Consider the following 23,505-nt stretch of genomic DNA (forward strand, 5'->3'; position numbering starts at 1 on the left):
TGAAAACAATTACCCATTGGAATGATCTCACCAGGGAAGGGGTGGATTCCCCAACACTGAACACTTAAAATTTGGCTGGACAGTGCTGGGCCATCTTGTCTAGACCATACTTTTGCCAAGAAAGGTTGGACCAGATGATCCTTTAGGTTCCTTCCAACCTGCTATTCTGTGATTCTATGAACTCATACTTTGCATGGGTTTAATCATTTTCATTGAAAGTACTTAGTGAATTTGAATACAATTATTTTGCATGGTTCCTGTGAAGCAGATAAATATTATCCATGCAGGTATGCAGGAAAGTTAAGAATAATATTTTCCAAAGAAAGCTACCTCCTTCAGCCAATACCTTTTGAAGATACCTTGTAAGTGTCTGTGTGCATTTTTGGCTTAGGCCTGTTTTTTTGAAAACAGTAAAGGAACTACATGTGTTGACTTCTGGAGTGGTAAGTAAGCATTGGTTTTTATTCTTTGGTCAGTGCTACAGAATGTGGGTGCATATGGGAGAAGTCACAAATACATCTCAGTAGAATCCCTCCTCCATTAAAAAAATTCTGAAGACCACCTGAAGTAGCACATAAAGGTGTTTTGTCTAACAGAACCTATCACTAGCAATTATTTCAATGTTTCTTTCTTCATGGTAACAATACTGAACTTTAAGGGGTTTATTAATTGTCATTGTTCAAGCTTAGTATTATCTGTGTTGCCTACTTGGGAATTCTACATGCTATTTAACAACAGAATCTTGCTATCTCCCAGCAAAAATACTCACCACTGTCAATCTGAACTTCTTTCTCTTCTTTGTGAAGCTGTGAATTAATACCAAAATGCTATAAACCTATCTGTTTAGCAAAACACCTGTTGAAGAAGGCTAGTGCTCCAAATAAATATACCTACACAATTCAGTAAAAAAAAAAGTGTCATTATCATACAATAAAAAATGAGGAAAGAGAACTAATAAAAGCAGCTGAAACAAAGACAGTCCTCTCCCCCACCCTCAGTGCAACTGGGGAAAAAAAAAAAGTGTGAAAATTATTAAGGAACTGGTTCATTCATCTCTTATAGTGGAGATGTGAGTTTGCTAGACTACTAAAATAATGTTAGAAACAGTCAGCAGCTGTGATATAGTTTGAAAGTTTTGGAATTTGAGAGATGTTGATTTCATAAGGAATTTTACAACAGTAAAGACTGTACTTGTGCTGCAGATATGTAGTGTTGGAACCAGATGCAGAAGGCATGTATATAATTAGTCAGCTAGTTCTTTTCTAAAATAATAAGGGGTCTTAGTATAAGTTACAGTTAGGAGTATAAAACTGCAAGAAGAATGGGAAGTTACGGCAAAGGAAAATAAGTAAAATTAGTGAGCACTTCATTTAAAGTCAATGGAATTATATTGATAAAAGATTAAAGCATTGGACTCAGCTTGTCTGAAATTCATTTATCTTACCTGTGGGTACCATGAAGATACTGCGATGAATATCTGCCTTCTTCAGGTCACAGTTGAGAATTTGATTGTCTTCTCCATGAATGAAAAGGTTGAGCAGCATCTTAATAGCAAAACCTGAAATCATTTTATGCATAAGCTACCAAATACTGCTTCATCAGAAATAGGAATGATATTCTAGTAATAACTTAGGTTTGTTCCCCTGGATGGTGAATGTATGAAGGAAGCCAGAACCAGTTTTATGACTTCAGAACCAGCATTGACTGCTGGTGAAATATTTGGCATCACCCACAGTCTGTATCTGTTTTTTCTTTTGTCATGCCTAAATCAGATTTTGTCAATTCCTGTTTATCCACTTATCTTGAATAGGGAGAACAGTCTGTAATAGCCTACAGCTGTGCACCTGGCCTACAGAAACAAGTGCAGAAGCCACAAGAAGCAGTTCCATCTGCTAGAGACTAGAATACAGATTGTTTTGTTAGACTGTTCCACTAAAACCAGCTCGTGTATTCCCACATGGTCCATTTTGTGGGAAAATAAGTCTCATACATAGTAATGTGGTATGAAATTACAAATCCTTATACAATATTTTTCTTTTCTCTTTCTATAGTCAAAAAGGCAATTAATTATGTCAAGGAGAAATTTAACTATAAATAAGCCTGTAACTCTACCTGTGGAAGTGATACAGGGTAGAGGCAGTTATTGCAACTTGCTAGATATTCTTGGACAACTTTGTATTTAAAATAAATTCTGTTAGATTAAAAAGTCAGGATATAAGTAAGCTGTGTAAATAATTTTCATTGTGGCAGTCTGACACGGAAGGTGTTTTTTTTCTTTCCTGGGAGAAGACCCAGGAAGACCTTAGCATTTTCAGAAGTGTTACACAGTGAGTGTAACTCACTACCTTGACCCAGACAAACCTAGGCGTGCTCAGTGTGCCCCATCACCTGGCTGGCAAGGAGGTTTCATATACCCTCTACCACAACACTGAAATCTAGGGCTCATCTATTTTTCCATGCTGGGTACTGCAGTTTTAGTACAGTAACAGTTCTGCATTATGGGAAAGTAAGGGAAAAAATGCAGATAATATTTTGAATCAAAACTGAAAGATTCATATAGCTCTTCTTTTGTGATTAGAATGTAATCTTATTACGCTTCTCACATAACTATAGTTATAAGCAAAAAAACAGCTAAAACCCCAAAAGTGAACCAAGCAAAAGATCCGACCAAAACCTAATAGACTGGATTAATAAGGCTAATTTGGAACTGAGGAGCAATACCCCAGTGACTGAATCTCTGGATTTTGTCTTTCTGTTATAACTGAGGGTCTTAGATGTATTTTGTACAACACAATTATGAAGTAATTGTTGAACTTGTACTTTAACAGTACCTCATTTAAAATCAGAAAACCATTAACTTACAAAAAGTAATTCTTTCATCATCTGTGTTCTGAATATTGTTGTCCATACAGGGAAACGGGTATGAAGGAAGTTGTCTGAAGTTGTAGAATAGGTCAGTGGCAAACCTAGAAACGGAATTGGTTTTATCTTCTTACTGCTATGCCTCCTGCCTTTATTTTTTTTCATCTTATGCTCCTTGGACTGGGACAAAAAGAACAAGAAGTAAGCATTGCATAGTTTGCATGTTACAGGGAAAATATAATTACTGTGGCCCATCACTTTGAAAAAACCCACCAAATTCTAAAGACAAGAACAATTATTATGAACTTCTGTTTGGAGGTCTTGCTTTTCTACAGTTTGTAATGTTTAGCACCTGTTCAAGAAATGTCTTCTATAAATAACCCTTTTCCGTTTCAGACAAAATTTACATTTAAAATTATCTTGGTGCAGCTGTTCAGTTTTTCTACAGTTGTGAATTGCCAAAAAAGGAACAGTAATTCCTTGGGGGCCTCAGAGTTAAATCCTATTTATTACACATGACACTATGTAGCAGAACTGCGATCAAAGTCTAACTATCATTGCTAGCTGTTCTTAGATTTGCTAAAACTGAGAACTGAAAAGCCCTTTGTAGATGATCCTCACTCTTTTACAATTTCTGTGGCTTTCCAGTTCCATAATTACTGACGCTGATGGCACGCTGCCCCAAAAATGAATACTATGATAATTTGCTGCTCTCTTGTAAGCCTTGTCATCTTCGATGTTCTAGTACACCGCCGCCTTCCTGTGAAAACTACTGTGATAAGAGTAAGTAATATTTCTGCAATACTTTGTGGCTATGCTGGGCATTTTCACGTTGTATTTTACATAGAATTGTAAACATAAAAACTTAAAGAACTGTAAAACCTGGAAAGAGTTTATCAGAATAATATATGGGCTCAAAAATATTAAAGACATATGCAGTGTGTCCTACGTGAGTACGTGTGTTAAGAAGAGTAAAGCTCTCAAGCTTTACTTGAGCTGTCACTCAAAATGGAAATAGAAATTGCTCCTTTGCTAATGGAAGTTTTATGTGTTGGACATGTTTACTGTTTATTGATTATTGTTTACAATTAATTTAATGCATCTCTTCTATTCCATAAGGTACTGATCCAAGTGGAGTTCTCTGGATTTGTTTGGGCTTAGGAGTAATTTTAATGCTCACTCTGCTCACCTTTATGGTCTTGTTTAAATGGAAGCACCTAAAGCAACTAAAAGGAAATCTGAAGAACACAGGTGAATAAATAAGATTCTTTATGAAATAATTTTAGATCATTGTATATTTTAGCTACTCTTACCATGTATAAATTTTGCATATAATTTATATTCCAGATCCTGACAACTGTCTTTGTTGCATTGTTTTGTATTTCTCAAATAGTCTCAACGAAGTTATTAAAGTTATTAAGGGAATAAAATACCCAGACGATAACTTGTAAAAGCAGCGATCTCTCTTTGTTGGTTCTGGATCATGTCAGGATTGTTGCATATTCATACCTGGCTTACTTGCTGGTGTTTGAGAAATCATTCATGAACCCTCAATAGTAGAAGATGATTATAAGGGTTTCATCCTCTTCTTAACTGAATGCAAAAGGAATTCTACCCAGATAGAATCAGGATACAAATTCAGTATTAGCTTTCCATTTTATAAGATATTACGTATTTTTACTTAATATTCTAGCCTGTGAGAAGCAGATGTGGTGTATTTTGGGAAGATGAAAAGAATTACGTTATTTTTATGGTTTACAAATACTAATATTCGTGGAGTGCTCAGCCAATAAATAATAACCAATTAGAAAATATGTGTTAGATTACTTAAATGCTTATCCTGAAGTATAGGGGGTATATTATCAAAGAACAAAAGATTATCGTCTATAACTACTTCTTAAGACTTTCACTATATCTTAAAACTTTCACTATATCTTAAAACTTTCACTAAGGTTAGGAACATAGTTGGAATACAATGAAATGTGGTCTTTAACTGTATGTCTGGTATAGCATGATGTATGTATTAAATGAACTTCTGTATATTTATAGACTCTTCTGTGGAGCTGAATAATATTGTCAAGGCTAATACTGAAAGAAGTGTGAATACAGAAGGAATCAGACACTCACTTCAAAGAGAAACATTAATGTATTCAGTGGAAGAATGCACTTGCAGTGACTGTGGCTTGGTAAAACCTCAGACTGGTTGTGAAACTTCATTTCCATTGCCAGCTACAGAAGAAGGAGCCACTGTTCTAGTTACCACAAAATCTTTTGATTATTGTAACTATATTCTGGGTGCTGGATGACTATGAGAAGTATATTTTTATTGCATAAAATAAATAAGTTATTCCAGTATAGCTATTAATCTTAATACTTGCAGTCAGTGGAGAAGGCTAGTACATCATCTCTGTAGATCTTCCATTGAGCTTTCATTAATATTGTCATATATTTCTAATTCTAGTATCTCTTTGGTCAAGTATTTCTCCATGATTCTCAGGTACCAATCTAGTTACTGGAATTTTTAATTTCTGAAAGTCCCTACATAGGATGGCTTTTTCTGCCTTTAGAGATTGTATCTACTTATGTCAGATATACACAAACCCATCAATAAACAAGTTTGCAAATATACATTTTATGTTAAACTCTGATCTTGTGCCCCAAATTGCTTGATGGTACAAAAGGAATGTTCCAAGAGGCAGAAAGGAAGACTCACATTACACCCCCCATGTTGTAAAGAATAATTTAAAATAGCCCCTATGATGCTTGAAATAGGAACATTCTAATGATTAATATCTTTGTAGAGTACAGACCAACCCCCTCCCCCCCCAGTTCAGATAGTATCTCTGGGTCCATGCCAGGGGAGGTTGTGGTGCTACACCTGCAATCCCAACCTATCTCCTGATGGTGCAGACTTTCCTTTAAGTGCCAGGTGTTTTTCAGACTGTATTCTATAAAGATTTATTTCTACTTTACTGAATTTTTGACTTACCTTTGTCATATTTACAAGGACTGCTGATTAGATATAGTCACGCTAGGCTGCTGTGTAGCATAAAATTAGGAATGTACTTTCGTCACCTGGCCTCCCATGCATTAAAGTTATTTTCCTAATATTAGGCCAGTTTTACTCCTGGAAAGCTGCAACAAGAACAGAAGAAACCGCAATCTTTTTACTTGTCGATAACTGTCTATTTCAGGTTCTTGCATGAACGATGAATTAAGATGTTTTAGGACTAATAAATCATTGCACAAGATCTAGGAGCAATTGCTAGTACAGCACCCCAAGGAGGCTGACCAGTTTGGAGTTTGGGCCAGCTGTGCGTTAGCTGCGTTAGGGCTGGCCACACACAGCCAAACCCTCTGAAACAGGCCTGCAGAGCCAATAAATTCATTATTATTACTTTATTGGCAACTCACAAAGTTATGCCGGTGCACCACACATGCCACAGCATATGGAAAATACATCGTGCTCTACTGAGTGTGCAAACACAAGCCAGCCAGACTATGCACAACATTTAAGAAAATGCCTTTGTTCCTTTCCTGGTTTTTTGGCGTTAAAAGATTTCACAATTTCCATGCTGTTTTTTGAAACAGGAACCTTCCGGGACTTTTGGCTTACAACGGACACGGGACTGCTTAGCACACTTTATCGCCATCTTCCTCACCCTTCCTTTGCCCGGTATTGCCTCAGGCCCCCGCAGCACTGCGGGTGTGGGGGGTCGGTGTGCGGGCTGCTGGGCGCGCCCGGGGGCGGGGGCCTGGCCTGGCCCACGCGTTTCCCGCCGGGGCCGAGCAGCGTGGGGCCCGCCGCGTGCCTGAAGGGCGGGCTGCAGCTGGCGCCGCACCCGCGGAGCAAACGAGCAGCTTCCCGCCTTTTTCCCCGCGCGGCACCCGCAGAGCAAACGAACAGCTTCCCGCCTTTTTGCCCGCGCCCGGCACCTGTGAGGAAAGGCGGGAAGGCGCTGGCGGCGCCGTGAGAGCTCACCCCCGCCAAGACCGCGGAGCCCGGTGCGGAGCGGTGTTTACGTTCCGGGGCGGCAGGGCGGAGTTCCGGGGCGGAGCGTGCGCGCAGGCCGGCTCGGTGTGGGGCTGTGCGGGAGGAGGGACAGGGTCCAGCAGACGGAGGGCGCCAGCCCCGCGGCCACCATGAGTGGTGAGTGGCGGGCTCTCAGCGGGGTCCTTTCCGCTAGCAGGGCGTGCTCGGTGGGGCCGCCGGGTCTCTGGGGCACTGTAAGGGCTGGTGCGGCTCTGCGCTCCTCCGCTGCCTGTTCAGTCAGGTGTGGCCCTGTCCCCTGCAGGCCGAGGCCCTTTCTCCCCCCATGCTTCCCCCCGGCGGGGCTGGGGGCCGTGGCGTGGCGAGGCGAGACGCAGGGGACCTTGGCCTCAGTGGCCCCGCGGCGCGGGACAGGGCACAGCCCTTGCCTGCATCACTACGCCCTGCTCCTCAGGTCGGCTCCCCAAGCGCCCCAGAAGTGGTGTTTTACCTCGTTTTAAGTCCTAAAGCCCTGCCCTTGAACGTGACACCGGCTCAGCACAAGCGATGCCGGTCTCGGGGGTCTCCGTTGCCTCAGCTGTGCAATAATGATAATAATAAAAAATTATACGAGCTTACTAATATGCAGCATGCAGTTGGTGAGAGGTGGGAAGCACAACTAGTGGAAAGAGCTGTCCCTTCCAGTATTTAGGGTGTACGGTTGCTGTTTAACATGGTCCTGAGGAGGACCCAGTCGGTTGTGAATGTGTTCGTTTCTGGCCTGCGTGTAAGAGTGAAGCAGCGGTGGGTGGGTGTGCCAGATCCTGAGGTTTTTGAGTTTTTTGTAAGGGGAAACGTTTAAAAGCTTTGCATGAGATTTGGGACCCATAAACTTAAGGGCTGGAAGAAGCGTAGCCAGCTGGAAGAATGGGCCAGCATGGAAAGTTATTTGGTAGGATGGAGGAAGAAATTTTAATATTTTTTTCCTGTAAATATGTCATAAAACAGATTGGCAAGGTTTGTTTGGGTTTTCCTTAAGAAGGGAGGTGCTTTAGTGAATGCTTTCATGGGTCTGCTTATACAACTTCAGTAATGGAAGTTGCAGACAACACTCTGAACCTGAAAGCTAGACTGTATGTTTATCTCCTGCCCTGATTTAATACATGGTGAGATCTGTTACCAAAGATAGTAAGAAAAAATTGAAGAGTTAACCAGAGTAAGTAAATGCTACATGTTTTACAGATAGCAGTTGTTTCTGAAAATGAAACAAAAAATGAAAACGCTTCAGTTGTATTTTTCTCTGTTCTGTTCTCACCTTTGTGGTAAGAAGAAAACAAAAGATTTTTATGGAAGAAGAGATGACATTGAAAAAAGAAAAGGTTATTGTGAGGAAACCTGTTCATTAGCATTGTGAGAAATGCAAGTAACAGTTGAATCTTTCAAACCATGGGAAAAGAAAGTTTTCTACATGTGTCAGATCTTGATATGATACAGACTAAATCCGAATTCTGAAGTTTTTGAGTCAGCATTTTCACATGGAAAACCTCAGCCCTTCAATGATGAATTCAGACTGGGACTAGCCTTATGCAAACTTGTGCAAATCAGAGCCTAAATCTTCCTAAGAGACTCATCTTTGGGAGTTGTATTTGAATTCTGTGACTCAAAAGGCAAGGTGGCACTTCTTGGGGCATGAAGCTTCATCACATAGTTATTTTTAATACCTTAAATTTTAATTATTATTATTTTTAAAAAAGAGATACAGGTTTATGAGAAGACATTTAATTACTTAAAATAGAATAATGCCTAAGATGATGTTAAGGCGAATAGTTCAATTGCATGGCTAACCTACCCATGTGTAGCCCTTGCCAAGACCTATATGACTCTTCCAACAGTTTTGATTACACAGCAAGATAATGAAAAGAACACTGATTTTGCACTTTGCCAGACATTACTGCTTTACAGTACTGTACTTTTCTAGAATATTTTCAGTATTTTTCCAGAATAATGTAAGTGGAACAGATCAAGACAGAGAAATGTGTATTGTTGTCTTGCTTGTTTCAGATAAGGGAGATAGCTGATGTTAACATCACAAAATTTAACCCTGACCTTTTTTTTTAGTGGCTGTAACAGCACTGTCCACACTTAACTTCCCTGCCCAATTTTTGCCCTTAAAAGTAAAAGGGCTGTTCCTAAGGGCTGTAATTATTTTTAATGTATATTTTTTTTAGCTACAGTGTATTTCTAGTGGTTGTTAATGTAATGTCCTGTTGCTTAGCTATAATTATTTGTAATGTATGTTTTTTAGCTACAGTGTATTTCTAGTGGATGTGAAAGTAACGTCCTGTTGCTTAGAGTATTACTTTAATATTAGTAATGCTACTTACTAATTACATACTTGCATTGGACAGTGTTGCATAGGCTAAACTTTAAAGGGAAGTAACACAAGGAAACTACATTTATGTAGTTGTCAAGATTTAGAGGTGTTGTCAATTGTTTCATGAGTTTAAAAAAACAAAAATGTGACTAATTCAGGATCAGGCAGTATAATCATAATAATGTAGTACAAGGTAGTATTTAAATTAGGTCTGTGTTTGTTTTGTCTTAAACTTGTAACCTCAGAACCTGTACTAGAGCAAGCAAAAGTAATTGCAGTCTGAAATTTTGCATACAAGATTTGAAGAAGTATGTAAGAGCAATCTGAGATTATTATTTTTTTTTTAACCTATATGCTACATGTAGTGCTGAAGAGAGCTGTATCTACAAAGAATTGGATGAAAATCCTGTTTTCCTTTATTTGCATGTTCAGTTTTCTTCTGCTGTAGGTGTGGACGTTTCTGTCAGGGTAGAGAGAGGATTTTGTTTTAAAAATAGGAAAGCATGACCCTGAACAACAAAAAATGACATGGGTCACAGAGGCAGGTGCAGTACCTGAGCCTATTTTTAACCCTTTTTGACTTGATGGGAGGAGGAGTCTCTTTAAGTTTCTTAGGTTTCACAACCTTATATTTATGTTTTCACAATTATTTTTAGACTCATGTAGGAACTTCCTTTTTTATTGCAATAGTCTAATTATAGCCTTTTTTCTGAGTAATGTGGTTTTTATGCATTCTATGTTTTGTAATTTGTGTGTGCGTTACTGCAGTTTTTACTGCTATTCTGAATCAGTAGACGGGTATTTTGGTCAGTTCATAATACACTATTAGTCTTTAAATCAACTAGAGTTGATCACACTTAATTGGTGCTCTTGTCTGAAAACATGCCCTTTTTTTTAGGACTTATTTTAGAAAATGAAGACTGTAAAAGAATGAAATCTTAAATAAAGTTGATAAAGACTTATTTTTACCTTCCATCTACCTGAAACAAAACCATTGCTAAATAGTACTAAATATTTCTAGGATTATTACAAAGGAAAATATGTCCTCTGATTGAAAAAACACACAATATCACAGTTTTTAAAAAATGTTAGACTTTGTGATTATTCTTTTTCTTCTACCTGCAAGATTTCTATGGTAAGCAGAGCAATAGAAGAATTCTGAAGACATGCACTGAGCAGAAACCTCGGCCAGCCTTCCGTATATACATTATGTGGCCTCATAGCCCTGTTAATGGTGAAGGTGATCTGAGCTGTTTATGGAAATTGTTGGCTGTAAGCATGTGTAGTCATAATTGTTATGAGTACAAATTTACAAGTAAAATGAAGACAAAATGTGCATTACGCTGTACTTGGTCTGTGTAAATTTAAAGCTGTTTGACATCACAGGGTTTAGTGTTTTAGAACACTAGTTAGCATAGTGATTGTCTGTAGGTTTTCTGTATTTATGCATTTTTTTTATATTGTTCACAGTCTGGTATCTATTTCCAAACCATTTCTGTGTTACCAGATAGATACAAAGATGCCAAAGAGATGTGAATTTAAAAACTAACATGTATTGCATTTGGAAGACAAGCTTAACTCACATACTTGTATTTTCATTTGATATATGTTTTTTCAGATCATGATATTATTAAGTCCATGCATTTTTCCTGAAGTAGTCTCAAATTCTTAATATAGAGACAAATGTTGCATTATGTCTGTTCTTGCAGGTACGTGGCTAGCATAAGACTTTAGAAGTAATGGGTTTTGAAACAGTAGAAAAAATCTGCAGATTTGTGTATATTCAGTGTTACTGTGCATGAAGTGTTGTACTAAAATTTGGAACGTAATTGTTTTCCTTATTTTACAGTTATGTGATTTATTATAAGGCATTTAGATGCATAGACATGTGTCTCCGTTTTTGGTAATGAAAGCGTGGTAAGAACACTGAATATAATTCAATAAAATTGTAATCTCTGAAGGAGCACAAAGACTAGTAGCAGGGATTATATGAATTTAACCTTATGTTCACAGTGGCATAACTGGCATAGTTGTTTGAAAGTTAAAACCTACTTGGTATGGAGGTATTTTCTGGAGTCCTTTAGTAGCATTGAACATCATTTGATCTTCATCTTCGTTTGCATGCACTGAAATATCTGACTAATAGAACCAAACCTCATACATCACATGTCTGCAGTTTGAGTCGGAGTTCAAAATCGGAAGTACAACTTCTTGAAAATCCACTGTAAACAGCTAAATAAGCACTGTGAAGCTTAGCTAGCTAGCAGCTGCATTGGCATATTTGTCCTGTTGTTTTCTTTATTCTGATATTGTGTGTTACAGACTTACTGTGGGGTTTTTCTTCTCCTAATCCCATATTTAACATGAAAGGCAGAATAATTTCAGTAGGACAAATTCTGTCCCCTTCCTGCTGGTTTAGGAGCAAGTGCTTTGAATGGGATTATGAAGATAGGAAACTGGGATTGGGACCTCACAGTGCTGGACAGCAAGAGGAAGAGACATGTATATTTGATGTCATCTCTATTTACTAGAGGCCTTATTACATGGTGTTCGATTTTCAGTATCTGAACTTAGTCATGCAGAGTTTTGGTAACTGGCTTTTAGTCTATGCATGTATTAGCTGTGTGTTCTTTGAGAGGAAAAGAAGAATCGAATGACTTGAATTCCAGAGAGGTCATAGTGTTTTTTTTAAGGATATTTTGAATTTAAGCTCAGAATAAAGAAATAACAGACGTGATGTAGGTTAACTAGACAATAAATTTTATACATATTCATGGGAGTATATAAAGCATATTCTGACAAGCAAAGTAGTATGCTCTTTGTTGTTGAAGTGAATGAGAAGTTAAAGACTGTTTTGCATAGTTGCTTGTGCAGTAACAAACTAGATTATCACGAAGAACTGTGCTGGTAGTTAAATTTTAAGGGATTTATTGTAACAATTGCTCTCCATTCACCTATCTTAAAACTCCTGCAGTAAGGTTGTGTGGCAATAAGAAGATATTCCTGCTGTGTCTCATTTTCCATTCTTTTCTTGTGCTATGATGATACACTACCCTTATAGTTGTCCCAGTATGAACATTTATGGGGTTGCAGTGCAAGCTCCATCATACACCTAATCCAACAAAAAAGAACCGAACCAAAAAACCCTCAAAACCAACAAAAACATAGACTAGGTCAGTTTCAGGCTTGAAATATGGCCCCATAGGTGATTGTGCTAAGAAGCTAGGGATAAGCTGTGATGATTGTGCACAATTATACTCTATTTGGTATTGCTGCAATATATCTTATATCATGAAACCAAAATCTTACTAGAATAAGACTCTAGATGTTCTTTCAAACAGTATTCGTGCATATTAGAGAAAGGCAACTTTGAAACATCAAACGCAGACTTACACTGCATCATTTTACTTAGAGAAAATACATTAGGAAATCTAACAGAATAATTGGCACGGAAAGAAAGTTTTCAGGGTCCTGGTGTTGGCCTGAATGTATTTTCTTAAAAAAATATTTATTTTAAAATGATACCATTTTGTGGTATTTCAGGTTCACAGAACAGTGACACTAAAAGACAGTTTCTTCTAGAACGACTACTGGATGCAGTTAAACAGGTGAGAAATGTGATATGCATTTCCACAGTATACGTACTCTGACTTGTCAGTACTAGCAGGAACTATCTTTGCCCCTTTTTTCTCTTTACCAGACAAAGGAGAAATCTTGTCTTTCACACTGTACTACTGAGTTGTATCTGCTAGCAAACAACTATTGGGCAGTATTTGTTTAAAGTTCTTGTTCTTGACAGATTATAATTGTAATTGTAATATTTGTATTATAAATATATAAATTATACATTATAAATAGATGTTATATATTATAAATATAATCTAAATTAGAAAACATAAATATGTATTTGTAATACTTATGACTGAACTAAATCGTAGCTTACTGCAGAGGGTAAACTGTTAACATTTTACAGTAGCAGGTTTTTTCTTTGCACTAGGATTTTAGTGAATGATCAAAATACAGGTAAATATGATCAATGTGACGTTCCGCAAGTAGAATTTCATAGACTGCATTCAGTTTAGGAGAACTTGGGAAGCAAAAGAATGCCTCAAAAATAAGCAAATGACATGTTTTATAAAAAATAATTCTTCTGTAATTGTAGCACTGAGCTGAATAGGAGCATGTTTGTTTTTGTGGGTGCACATTTAAAACTCAAAAGTACTAACTTTTACTCAATTTTAAATTTATTGAGGGACCTGCAGGTATGTTGTTCTGGCTAGCAAGAACGTATTTGAACTGCAAGAGCAGCCCATTAGTAGAACATGATGCTGTAAAGCACTTCTTGGTTGCAGACTATATTTTCCAATGTTTTATTTTGTACTCCTCCTTTTTTAATAATGAATTTGTTTCTTACTTGGAAATATTTCAGAATATCGAGTTTGTTAGTGTAACAGAAATTTCTTAAAATCTCTTTATTGCAGTGTCAAATACGATTTGGAGGAAGAAAAGAAATTGCTTCAGACTCTGATAGCAGGTAAAATAGTCTAAGAAACTTTTATCATGCTTAGATTATGTATCATAATGAGATAAAACATGGCACAAAACACTTGATATGTTTAAATAACCCCCAGTTCCTTTTGTTTACACACTGACATAGGACTCTGAATTCTTCATTGTTACAAATTTGACAGCTTAAGAGTGTTTTTTGTGAAGTTACAAGTGTTTAAGTGGCTGCAGAGTTCATGACAAAAGCACTGAATTCTGAGGTCTGAACAGAGATTGGGAAAGCTTATCTTCCCTATAACATCTTTTAAAAATGAAGGCATATTTATTACCAATACACCTGTTTCTTGAATCTTGACATTTAAGCATCAAATGTGTTTAACATAGTTATTAAGAAAATTTTCATTCTTAGGTTTTGTTATTCCTGATGTTTTAAACCTGTTTTTCTTCTTTTTCTGTACAGTAAGATATTCCTTTTTAGTAATGTAAGTTAAAAAATGTCATTTAATTCCTGTTAGTTTCATTTGTTGTTGGATAAGGCATATTGGTTTCTAAGGCTTTTAAGAAGATGACTGGCAGACAGAAAATTGCAGTGCTTTTTGTGTCTTACTGAGTCTTTGTCAGAAGCTGTCCTATTGAAGAATCTCAGATAAATAAAACACCAGGATTAAATGCAGTTGCTTTTTTGTCCTTTTTCTTGTGTCCTTGAAGTTTGACTTGGCCTTTCAGGAAGAAGTTAATTATTTGTTGACCATTTATAAGCGATGCATAAAATTCTCTCCAATCCCCTCCCAATTCAATCTTTAAGAACATGTCTAAGGGTATGGTTTCATGATTTCTGGAGAGCCAACATAGCAATTCATTGCTACTGAAGGGGTGGCTGGGATTAATGTATTTCCTCAATGTCCCTGACTTCAGTACTGCTCCCTTGCACCACCTTCTTAAGCAATGCCTGGTGATCATCCAGTTCCCTCTGAATTAATTTAATAAAAGAAGAAATAATGCAAAAGGGGTAACTTTCTGCCATTTTAGTGAGTTAAATTAGTAAAACATCTGGTGAATGCTGGAGATGCTGCAAGGGTGCAGCTAGAAGTTGTGGGAAGTGCAGATGAGAAGGAAGAAGCAACAAGGGGTGAGAGGGCAAACCCATCTTGTTTTGGGAGGAGCTTGTAATGCAGCTCCTGCGCATTACCTGTGTGTGAAACTCCAGGCTAATGCTATTTCATGGCAGCTGAAGCCTGTCCGACTTTCAGCTATTACTGTCACCCTGTCCTACTCTTGGCTGTTTCACCCTGCAGTGTTTTGAGGAAACAGAAGTAGTGTTTTGTTGAAATAGCGTAGTGGAAACAGTTCAGTACACGGTCTGTTCAGCATAGGGGTTATTGGACAGAAGCTAGTGTGAGGGAGGAAGCGAGAAGGTGCAGGTGGGATAAAGGGATGGTGGGGCTGAAGCACCTAGCAGTTGGATTGGCTGTGCAGCTACAGCTGCTGGCACAGAAGCACCAACTAGAGGTAGTTATTTAATCTTCACTGTTTAGTTTATGTGAGAGAATGTTTTGATGATGTTTGCCTTTGTAGTACATGGCATGAACTTGCCTAGAAGGAGGTACCTCCTATGCAGAGCAAATTCCCTGGATCTAAAATTTATGCTTTGTGGCTCAGTTTGCTTGAACAGCTGCTTTACTGCAGTTATTTAATAATTTGAATGATGAACTGTAGTATTTGTCTTCTGGGTTAGGATTCCAAAGATACAATGCTGGCCAAATTTTACTTATAAATATTTTCCTTAGAATTAAGTAGATGTGTGAAATAATGGAATATAACTAGTCAGTTGCAGGATTGAAAAGGAAGTAGAAATTACATTAATAGATTTTTTTCCCTAAATTCCATGATATTTGAGGATGTTACTATGCTAAATATTGTGAGATAATTTTAAAAAAGAGAATAGTCTGAGAATTTAGATCAAAATCCAGTGAAATCCATAATTCTCCAAGTTTTCTTCTCCGAGCAGATTTTTTTGTCTTTGAGATTGTAATTGTTCAGAGTTCTACTGTGTCTATGTACACTAGACTTCTCAGTGTTTTTCTGTATTGTTAATTTTAACATGCCCCCATGATGCTATCTAGTAAATATATGACATATATTGGGCATTGTAGGATACCGATTTTTTTTTTTAAATTTGTTTTACTAGTAGCTTAAGTTTTCCTGTAAAATGCTGCACAGCTTTAATTCTCAGTGCATATGGATTTTTAATAATATGAGCTCTTTCACAGAACCTAGTGTCTGTTCTGCTTTTTCTGAATTGAAAAGTTCAAGTACTTTTGGTTTTTTTTCTGGGGGGGGGTCACATATCTGCAGGAATTTCCGTTTTCAACAGCAGCAGTCTTTTTGCAAAAATGAATCAACTGCTCCACAATCATCTTGAGTATTGTTTGAATTATATTCTGCTTTACTAGTAAAGTTTTCCTAACAAAGTAAAGTTTCCTAACATAGATGTACTAGAAAGCATTACACGTTAAAAGCTCTTCTGTCCAGAGCAATTATGGTAAGTAGACCTCTTTTTCTGTCAGGCTTCTCCTGAGATGTGCTTTTTTTGTGACTCTGCATAGAACTCTGTACTTCTGGAATGCTGGGGCAGAGTCCTGAGCCACTCTCTCAACTGTTTTTATTTATTTTCTTGAACTTAGTTAAAGTATCTGTCCTTTTAATAATCAGCTTTGGCAGCCAGGTGACAACTTTCTCAAAGCTTAAGTATTGTTTGTTTAATGGCAAAATAAAACTTGGAGAAAGTAAGATTTCAAACAAACAGATGGCATTCATGTCTGTTAAACCTTAAGCCGTACTGTTTTCTGTAGGTTACAATAATATTCCTTTGGCAGGCTGAATTTTAAAACCTTGCTGTTTTTACAGTGTTTGTACCTGTGTGAAAATTGATTTATTAACTGGGTTATGTTTAAAAAAAATCAGGAATTTTATAATTAGTATTGTAGAGAACAACATCAAAACCTGAAGATTCAACACATCTCCAGAAAAATCTTTCTTATTTTCCTATGCCTAGGATTTCTGGAGGATATTAAAATGTATGATTTACTGTTTTTCAAGGCTTGACTTATAGTTCTATTATAGACACATAGACTAATGTGAGTTATCAAAATTTTCTGTTGATTTTATAGGAAGTTGCAGTATATTCTCAGAAAATTATTCATTGCATGTGTAGTACAAAGCAAACTTATGAAAATGTAATTGCATTACATGAACCGTAGGTAATCTGAAATAACATGGCTAACAACCACTATAGCAGGTGAGGATGATTTCTCAAATTGATTGCCAACTCTGAATGTAATTTGTGCCCCAGCTTTAGATAGTCGTGATGAGACTGTGGGTATAAGTAGATTATACTTTTTGCAAATAATGAGATTAGTGTAGACAAGGGGTCTTTAACTACATATAAGATCATGGTTCACCTTTACATTCTCTATTCAGAGATTTGGAATAAACCTGCTCTGTAGAAACATAGTTCATTGTTGTTTTCACGTGATTTCTGTAAAAATTCTGTTGCAGAGTCACTTGTTTGTGTGCTCAGTTTGAAGCTGTGTTACAGCATGGTCTGAGGAGGAGCCGAGGATTAGCATTAACAGCAGCAGCAATCAAACAAGCAGCAGGTTTCTCCAGTAAAACTGAAACAGGTAATTTGTTAAATGCAACTATTGTATTTTAAACAGTTGATAAGCACAAGCAAGTGATATAATTTCTAATGGAGGTTTTAAGCAATGCACCAAACTGCCGACTGTTTGTAGCATACTCAATACAGCATGAAAATGGTTATTGCTTTCTTAATGTAGTTTAACTTTCACACCAAATTTCTCTAGAAATTTTGATGTTTGGAAATCTGTACTTCCTACAGTTCTATCATGAGTAATATCATTGGCAAATGTCTTTTAAATTCTGGTAGGCATAAACATTGTGTAATTGTGCTGTTAAGTTCTATAGCATCACATATGTTTAAGTATTGATGTAATTTTAAAAGCAAATTTACATTTCTTGTATTGGTTGGGTTGTTTTTTATTACTTTCTCCACATTTAAAGGAAAGATTCCTTTATTTTTGTTGCCTTCTCTTCACCTTGAAGTTTCCCTTTGTTTTTTTATCAAAAGTACATGAAGGTGTTAATCTTCATCACTTTTGCTGTGAAGTTTGACATACAGTATCTTTTTTTTCTTAAACAGGGTACACATGCTATAAATAATTGTGATATGTAACACATAGAGGGGGATTGTTTTTTAAATATGTTCAGTAGTACTAGAACAGTTAATACATTTTGATCTCCAGCATAACTTCCAGTTACACCAGATAACTGCATATAATGGGTATTACTTTAATGCAAAATGTGTAGTTTGATACAATGGTGGTTTAAAATTGCTGTAATAACTGTGTTTGCTGTGGATGGTAGGGTGAAATGTTGGGTCTTGCATGCTGACTTTCCTGCTAATGGGTCAGAGCCTGCAGGCTTAGCTTTTTTTGGGAGCTAAAATAGCTATGCTTTTAGGGAATTTGTTGTTTCCCATGTTTGCCTCTTTTACTTAGTAATGGGCGAGACTTGACATTTTGCAGACTAAATGAACAAGCAAGCAAAATTCAGCTGTTTACATAATCTTTACAGATTTTTCAGCTCTTCTGGATGCTTTTTTTTCTCCCATGTGTGTGCTTGTAATTGAGGATTTGGTACTCTGTGGTCTTTTTCAGCTCTGGGTAGTTTCCATCTCTTTAATGAGTAGTGATTTGGTTATCTGCTTGTGATCCCCCCGCAGACTGCAACTGAGAGCCTTATGCTTTGTTGCAGAGAATGTTCTCCACTGTTACCCTCTCAGATTTATGCAAGTAGTGTGCCTTCCAATTTGAGGACATTGTGTGTAATTCTTATGATTTCTCTCTTGTCTGTTAGTAACCTCAAGGTGCATGGAATTTTTGATCCTGTCTTTTAGTGGCCATATGTACAAAGGTACATCTCTGATGCTTGGGAACTTAGTAACAATTTAGCTGTATGTTTGTGTGATTGTGTCTCTAATTTGGGGCCTTGTCAGTGAGATGATGTGGAAGAAGAGGAGAGTCAGGAAAGTTATCTAAGGTACTGAGGAAGTAGAATTGAAGAAGAAAACATCATGTAAGAAACGTCATCTTTAAGAAACTTAAGAAGTTCAAGAGCAAAAATGTGGCTGCCTTGCAGCAAAATGAATGCTATACTGTGACAGAGAAGTTTTTTTTTTTAGTGGAAATTACTGGGTTCTGGTGCATTTATCTTTTTGAGTTACAGTGGTGTATTGTTTTTATATTTTTTATTATTTTTTTTTTAATTCCTGTTAGCAGTTGCAAAGTGCTTCTACATTTTTATCACTTTCAGGCAAATGAGCCTGTTGTGATTTATTTTCCATTCTAACATAATCACAGGTGTTGTCTTTTTCTTCAACATAGTGGAATACTGCTGTTTAGGCTATACCTTCAGGCTTTGACAACTGAAAAAAAAAATGTTCAGCAGTGGTTTTTATTTGAAAATTACAGGTACTTCAGGATAAACTGTACTTTCAAATGACTGTAAACAGTGTAGCATCATTTTGCATCTAAAAGCTTCATTGGTTTTTTCTTTGTTTTTCTTAAAATAAAAGTTTTAAACAAAAACTCCAGTAGTGGTTCTTTGGAACCATGACTTAAAAATCCTATTTAAAATATTTTAATTTTTTAATATATATTCAAGTAAACATATTCCTAATATCAGTGTGATTTAGTATCAATTGATGGCATGGTCATTACAGGCATGTGCAGCACATTTATATTAAGCAATCAACAAAATCAGCAAACAATAAAACTGTGTTCTGTCTTTAGTTTTTAACAATATGAGGGTGTCTTCATTTAACTCCAGGTGAGTTTATGTGAGAACACTGTAGCTGATGTAGTATTTGTTAAAAATTATTAGGACAATGTTGTTGAAAGAATCTACATAGATTCCATTGCCTCTGGCTGCTCTTTCTACTGTTTTATCAGGGATTCCAAACTCACTGAAACCTTTCTGCCAGTAGTAGCAGTAATAGTTCATAGCAGTGTTTTTTCTGCACTCAATCAGAGGATCATAGGCTAATTCAAATTGGAAGGGTCCTCAGGAGGTCTGCAGTCCTACAAAGATCGTCTGCGAGATTAAAGGAGGTTGCCTGGGGCTACATCCATTCGGGACTTGAAAACCTCCAGACTGTACAACTTCTTTGGTTAACCATGTTCCAACGTTTGACTGTCCTCATGATGAAAGAGATTTTCCTAATATCCAGTCTGAGCCTTTCTTGCTTTAACTGACACCTGTTGTGTGCTGGCCTGCTATATGCTGATGCCAAGAGCCTAAATCAGTCTTATTGATGACTTCCTCATAGGTACCAGAGGGCTGCTATTAGGTGTCTCTCTTCCTCCTTCTGTTTTCCAAGCTAAAGTACATTTTGTCTTTGCGTGTGTGGTTTTTTGGTTTTTTTTTTTTTTTTTAAGTAGTAGTAGTTCTGGTGCTGCTTATTGCCATAGATTGATGTATATGCTTTGATGCTATAACTGTAGGATAGTAATATCTATTTACAGATAGGTAAACCATGGCAGAATTACGGGTGTGATTTGTTCACAGCCTCATGGCACATCAATACCAAAAATGGAAATGTATTTCAAAATTGTTGCAAAGTCACAATATGTTTATAGTTCTTCTACTTTGCACCTTAGAGCTTGCTTATGAATAGTAGGATATTGTAGACTAATGCTGAAAGCTAATATAGTAAAATTATTAGTTGCTGTGGTTAGAAGTGAAAATCATAGACTGAGGCTTATGGAATATAAACTTAATTTAGTGATACTCTCAATTAGAATTGAAAGAACAAATATTCTAGCTATAGCAAAGAATGTTGTACTCCAAGACACTTGTGACAAATATGAAATCGTTCATTAGTTACTTGACAGAAAGACACTGAAATGCACAATGGCTGCACATTTAAATTGTTTACTACTTTTTATTTTGCATAAGGTGGCAATGAACCTGACTTTAAATTGATCTCTATGCTCTCAGCTTGAGACATGATTGCTATTTGGTGCTGATTAATGATTGATTGTATTGCAGTTATCGGAACTACGACATTATTAAAATTAAATAAACTGTTTTCACAGAGTGATTTATATTTGGGTGAATTGGGCCAGTGTCTTCTTTGCCCACAGTATAATTGTACAAATTATATTTTATGGTAATAAAATGATCTTACTTCTGAATAAAAAGTATTGGATTATTTGCTATGAAAAATAATATCAACAGTTAAGACCTTAATTTTCATTTGCCAGTACTCTCACAGAAGAGAACTTAGTCATTTGAAAATGCTGCTTATTACTGTTTTTATGAAGTATGGAATGCTCTTACTTTATTTCTATTGGATAGATTTTAATTAAAAACTTAACAATAATCCAAATTTAAAAGCTTTTAAAAATCCGTGATATATATGTAAATATGAATAAAATCCCCTGTACTCTCACATGAGCATATTTCACCAAAAGAAGTTGCAAGCTGTAATGAAAAACTACTAAAATTCTGACTGCATACACTTTATTTAGCAGAGAGAGAGAAGCATCATGGATGGCCTTTTCTTAACATTCTTACTACATTAAAAAATATTTAGAAAAGTGATAAGCAAGGAATTGCAGGATCAATATATTTTCTCTTGTGTACATTTTTTTCTCTGTCTTTGAGGAAATTTTTTACCTGTCTTTAAACATCTGCTTTACGCTGCCTACATTGAGATTATGATCAAAAGCCAGCGTAATACTTGAGGTGATAGTGCACCATTCACTTGTACAATAGAATTATTCTCCTTTTTTTTGTTAAAAAAAAAAAAAGTTGAGCAAACACAGTCCTTAAACTGTCAAGAGGAGTATGTCTTCCTTGAGAGATTGATGTGTTTTAAAGTTTTTTTTTTTTAATGCTTGGGTTTTCCAGATTTTTTTTCCTCTTAAAAATATCCTATTTGCCTTAAATTCAGTCTCCTAATATGTTACTAACTGTATACATTAACAGCTTTCAAACCGTTCTAGTTATTTGAGTAGTTCTATTTATAAAAACGCCAAAGCCACATGTCTGTTATTGTTAATGTTTAAGATACTTTCAAGCAGTATGTATTTGATGCAACATTAGTGACTAACAGTTGCCAAACGATACCATATAGTCATGATTCAAGTCTTTCAGATGAATTGTCTGATGTTTGGTTGTTCTTTTCACCCTGAGAAAATGGTAAGAGGTGAATTGTAATAATATGCCCTTAAAATATGTTCTTATTCAGTTAGGAATATGTAAAATACTAGGTATTCTTTTGTACGTTTACAGTTACTGATATAGATTTCTGTTATGTCCAATCGAGAAACTTGAGGCAACTGCCGAAAAACTTTCTATCAGTTTTTGGGGACGGTAAGGAAAATATTTTAGTGGAAAGGGGTATTGTTGCCTTTTAAATGTAACACACTTGTTTTTTCAAGTAACATGAATTTGTCATTTGCATGTCTGCAAATTCTGCAGCTACCTGTTCCTTTGGACTTAGTTTATAACATTTTGCAATCAGCAGTAAGATGGAATCTCAAAGAATCTTTTCCCTTTGCATAATATATTCCCAGCTGAACATATGAATCTGTTCTGTGGATGAAATAATAGCTTAAATGTGCTTTAAAATGTTAATTTAATTAAAAAATGTGAGACAATCCTTTAATGTGTGTGTTTGGCTTTTTCAATGAAGTGAAAAGTTCTAAGTTTTGTAGAAATAAATAACCTATTTAACTGGAGAGTTTTATGAACATGGTAAATGATTCACCTTTGTTCGAAGTTATATACAGTTACCTGTTTATTTTATAAAATTGCATGTAAATGCATTCAGGTATGAGTTAGAGTTTTTTGGTGGAGTTTTTATTACAATTATATTTTTATTTTTATTTTAGAGCCAGTGTTTTGGTACTATGTGAAAGAAATTCTGAATAAACATGAACTACAGCGCTTTTACTCTCTGAAGACAATTACTACAGATATTGGTAGAGGCCGGGCTTGGTTGCGCTGTGCATTAAATGAACATTCCCTGGAAAGATACGTTCATATGCTGCTTGCAGATAAGAATCGACTCAGGTACTGTATTTGCTATCTTTGTAATGCAGGAAGTGTATTGACAAATGAAGTGCTGAGATGAAAAACAACAACCAACCAAACCCCATCTGTAATAGTACACAATGCTGTGCTAGTTAAGCCACTTAACCTCATACTTTTGTTCTGAAGATAGTGGCTTGTGCCTGTATCAACATGTGACCTGAAACCGGCTTCATTCTAGCATGTGAGAATATACATTTCTATCCTCATCTTAATTTCCATCCTCTTTCTCAATTCCCTTAGTCTTTCAACAGTTTCCTCACTGAGACCTTGACACCAAGCTTTGAGGTGCCCCTCTCATTCCATTAAAATAGTACACGGCTGCAGCCTTGATCTTACCGGTGTATCAGTGGTAATTGCCTGTTGCCTTTTGGAAATGCTTGTGCTGTAATTGAAAAGCTCCAGCAGTTAAGTAATATGTAGCTGATCACTTGGAAGTGTTTTGTAGCAGTTTGTGAACCTTCTTGTTAGAGAGTTACTGAGAATAACTTACTATGTGGTGTGAAATTCTAAGGTACTTTGGATGTGCAAAACGCACTTAAGTTCATACTTAACTGGGTCCTATCTTTTTTCTCATACATCTGCAGCTCTTTTTGAAATTTTCTTTTTCTTT

The 23,505-nt window shown here is 36.4% G+C and overlaps 2 protein-coding genes across 3 annotated transcripts in view; both read left to right on the forward strand.

The window, feature by feature from the left end:
- Positions 1-2,887: 2,887 nt before the first annotated feature.
- On the forward strand, positions 2,888-5,492 carry TNFRSF17 (TNF receptor superfamily member 17). Its single transcript, XM_037387288.1, has 4 exons — positions 2,888-2,953; positions 3,511-3,645; positions 3,982-4,113; positions 4,912-5,492. Exons 2-4 carry the CDS (start codon positions 3,531-3,533, stop codon positions 5,166-5,168), a joined length of 504 nt encoding a protein of 167 aa, XP_037243185.1. The 5' UTR covers positions 2,888-2,953; positions 3,511-3,530; the 3' UTR covers positions 5,169-5,492.
- A 1,427-nt stretch (positions 5,493-6,919) lies between these two features.
- The window catches only part of SNX29 (sorting nexin 29), a 104,018-nt gene continuing 87,432 nt past the window's right edge, over positions 6,920-23,505 (forward strand). For both annotated transcript variants that reach the window (XR_005104166.1, XM_037387282.1), the window contains exons 1-5: positions 6,920-7,012; positions 12,750-12,814; positions 13,688-13,740; positions 17,271-17,395; positions 22,694-22,874. Coding sequence is in view for 1 of the 2 variants with exons in the window: in XM_037387282.1 (XP_037243179.1) it covers positions 7,006-7,012; positions 12,750-12,814; positions 13,688-13,740; positions 17,271-17,395; positions 22,694-22,874 (431 nt within the window). In the remaining variant the exon portion in view is untranslated. The remainder of the gene's footprint in view (positions 7,013-12,749; positions 12,815-13,687; positions 13,741-17,270; positions 17,396-22,693; positions 22,875-23,505) is intronic.

The sequence above is a fragment of the Falco rusticolus genome, chromosome 4, assembly GCF_015220075.1.
Source record: "Falco rusticolus isolate bFalRus1 chromosome 4, bFalRus1.pri, whole genome shotgun sequence".
NCBI lineage: Eukaryota > Metazoa > Chordata > Aves > Falconiformes > Falconidae > Falco > Falco rusticolus.

Excerpts from the sequence above, each read along its gene's own strand:
- TNFRSF17 (XM_037387288.1), top strand. The coding sequence starts at position 3,531 with ATGGCACGCTGCCCCAAAAATGAATACTATGATAATTTGCTGCTCTCT. Across the intron at positions 3,646-3,981 it reads TGAAAACTACTGTGATAAGA|GTACTGATCCAAGTGGAGTT; the intron begins GTAAGTAATATT and ends CTATTCCATAAG. Across the intron at positions 4,114-4,911 it reads AGGAAATCTGAAGAACACAG|ACTCTTCTGTGGAGCTGAAT; the intron begins GTGAATAAATAA and ends GTATATTTATAG.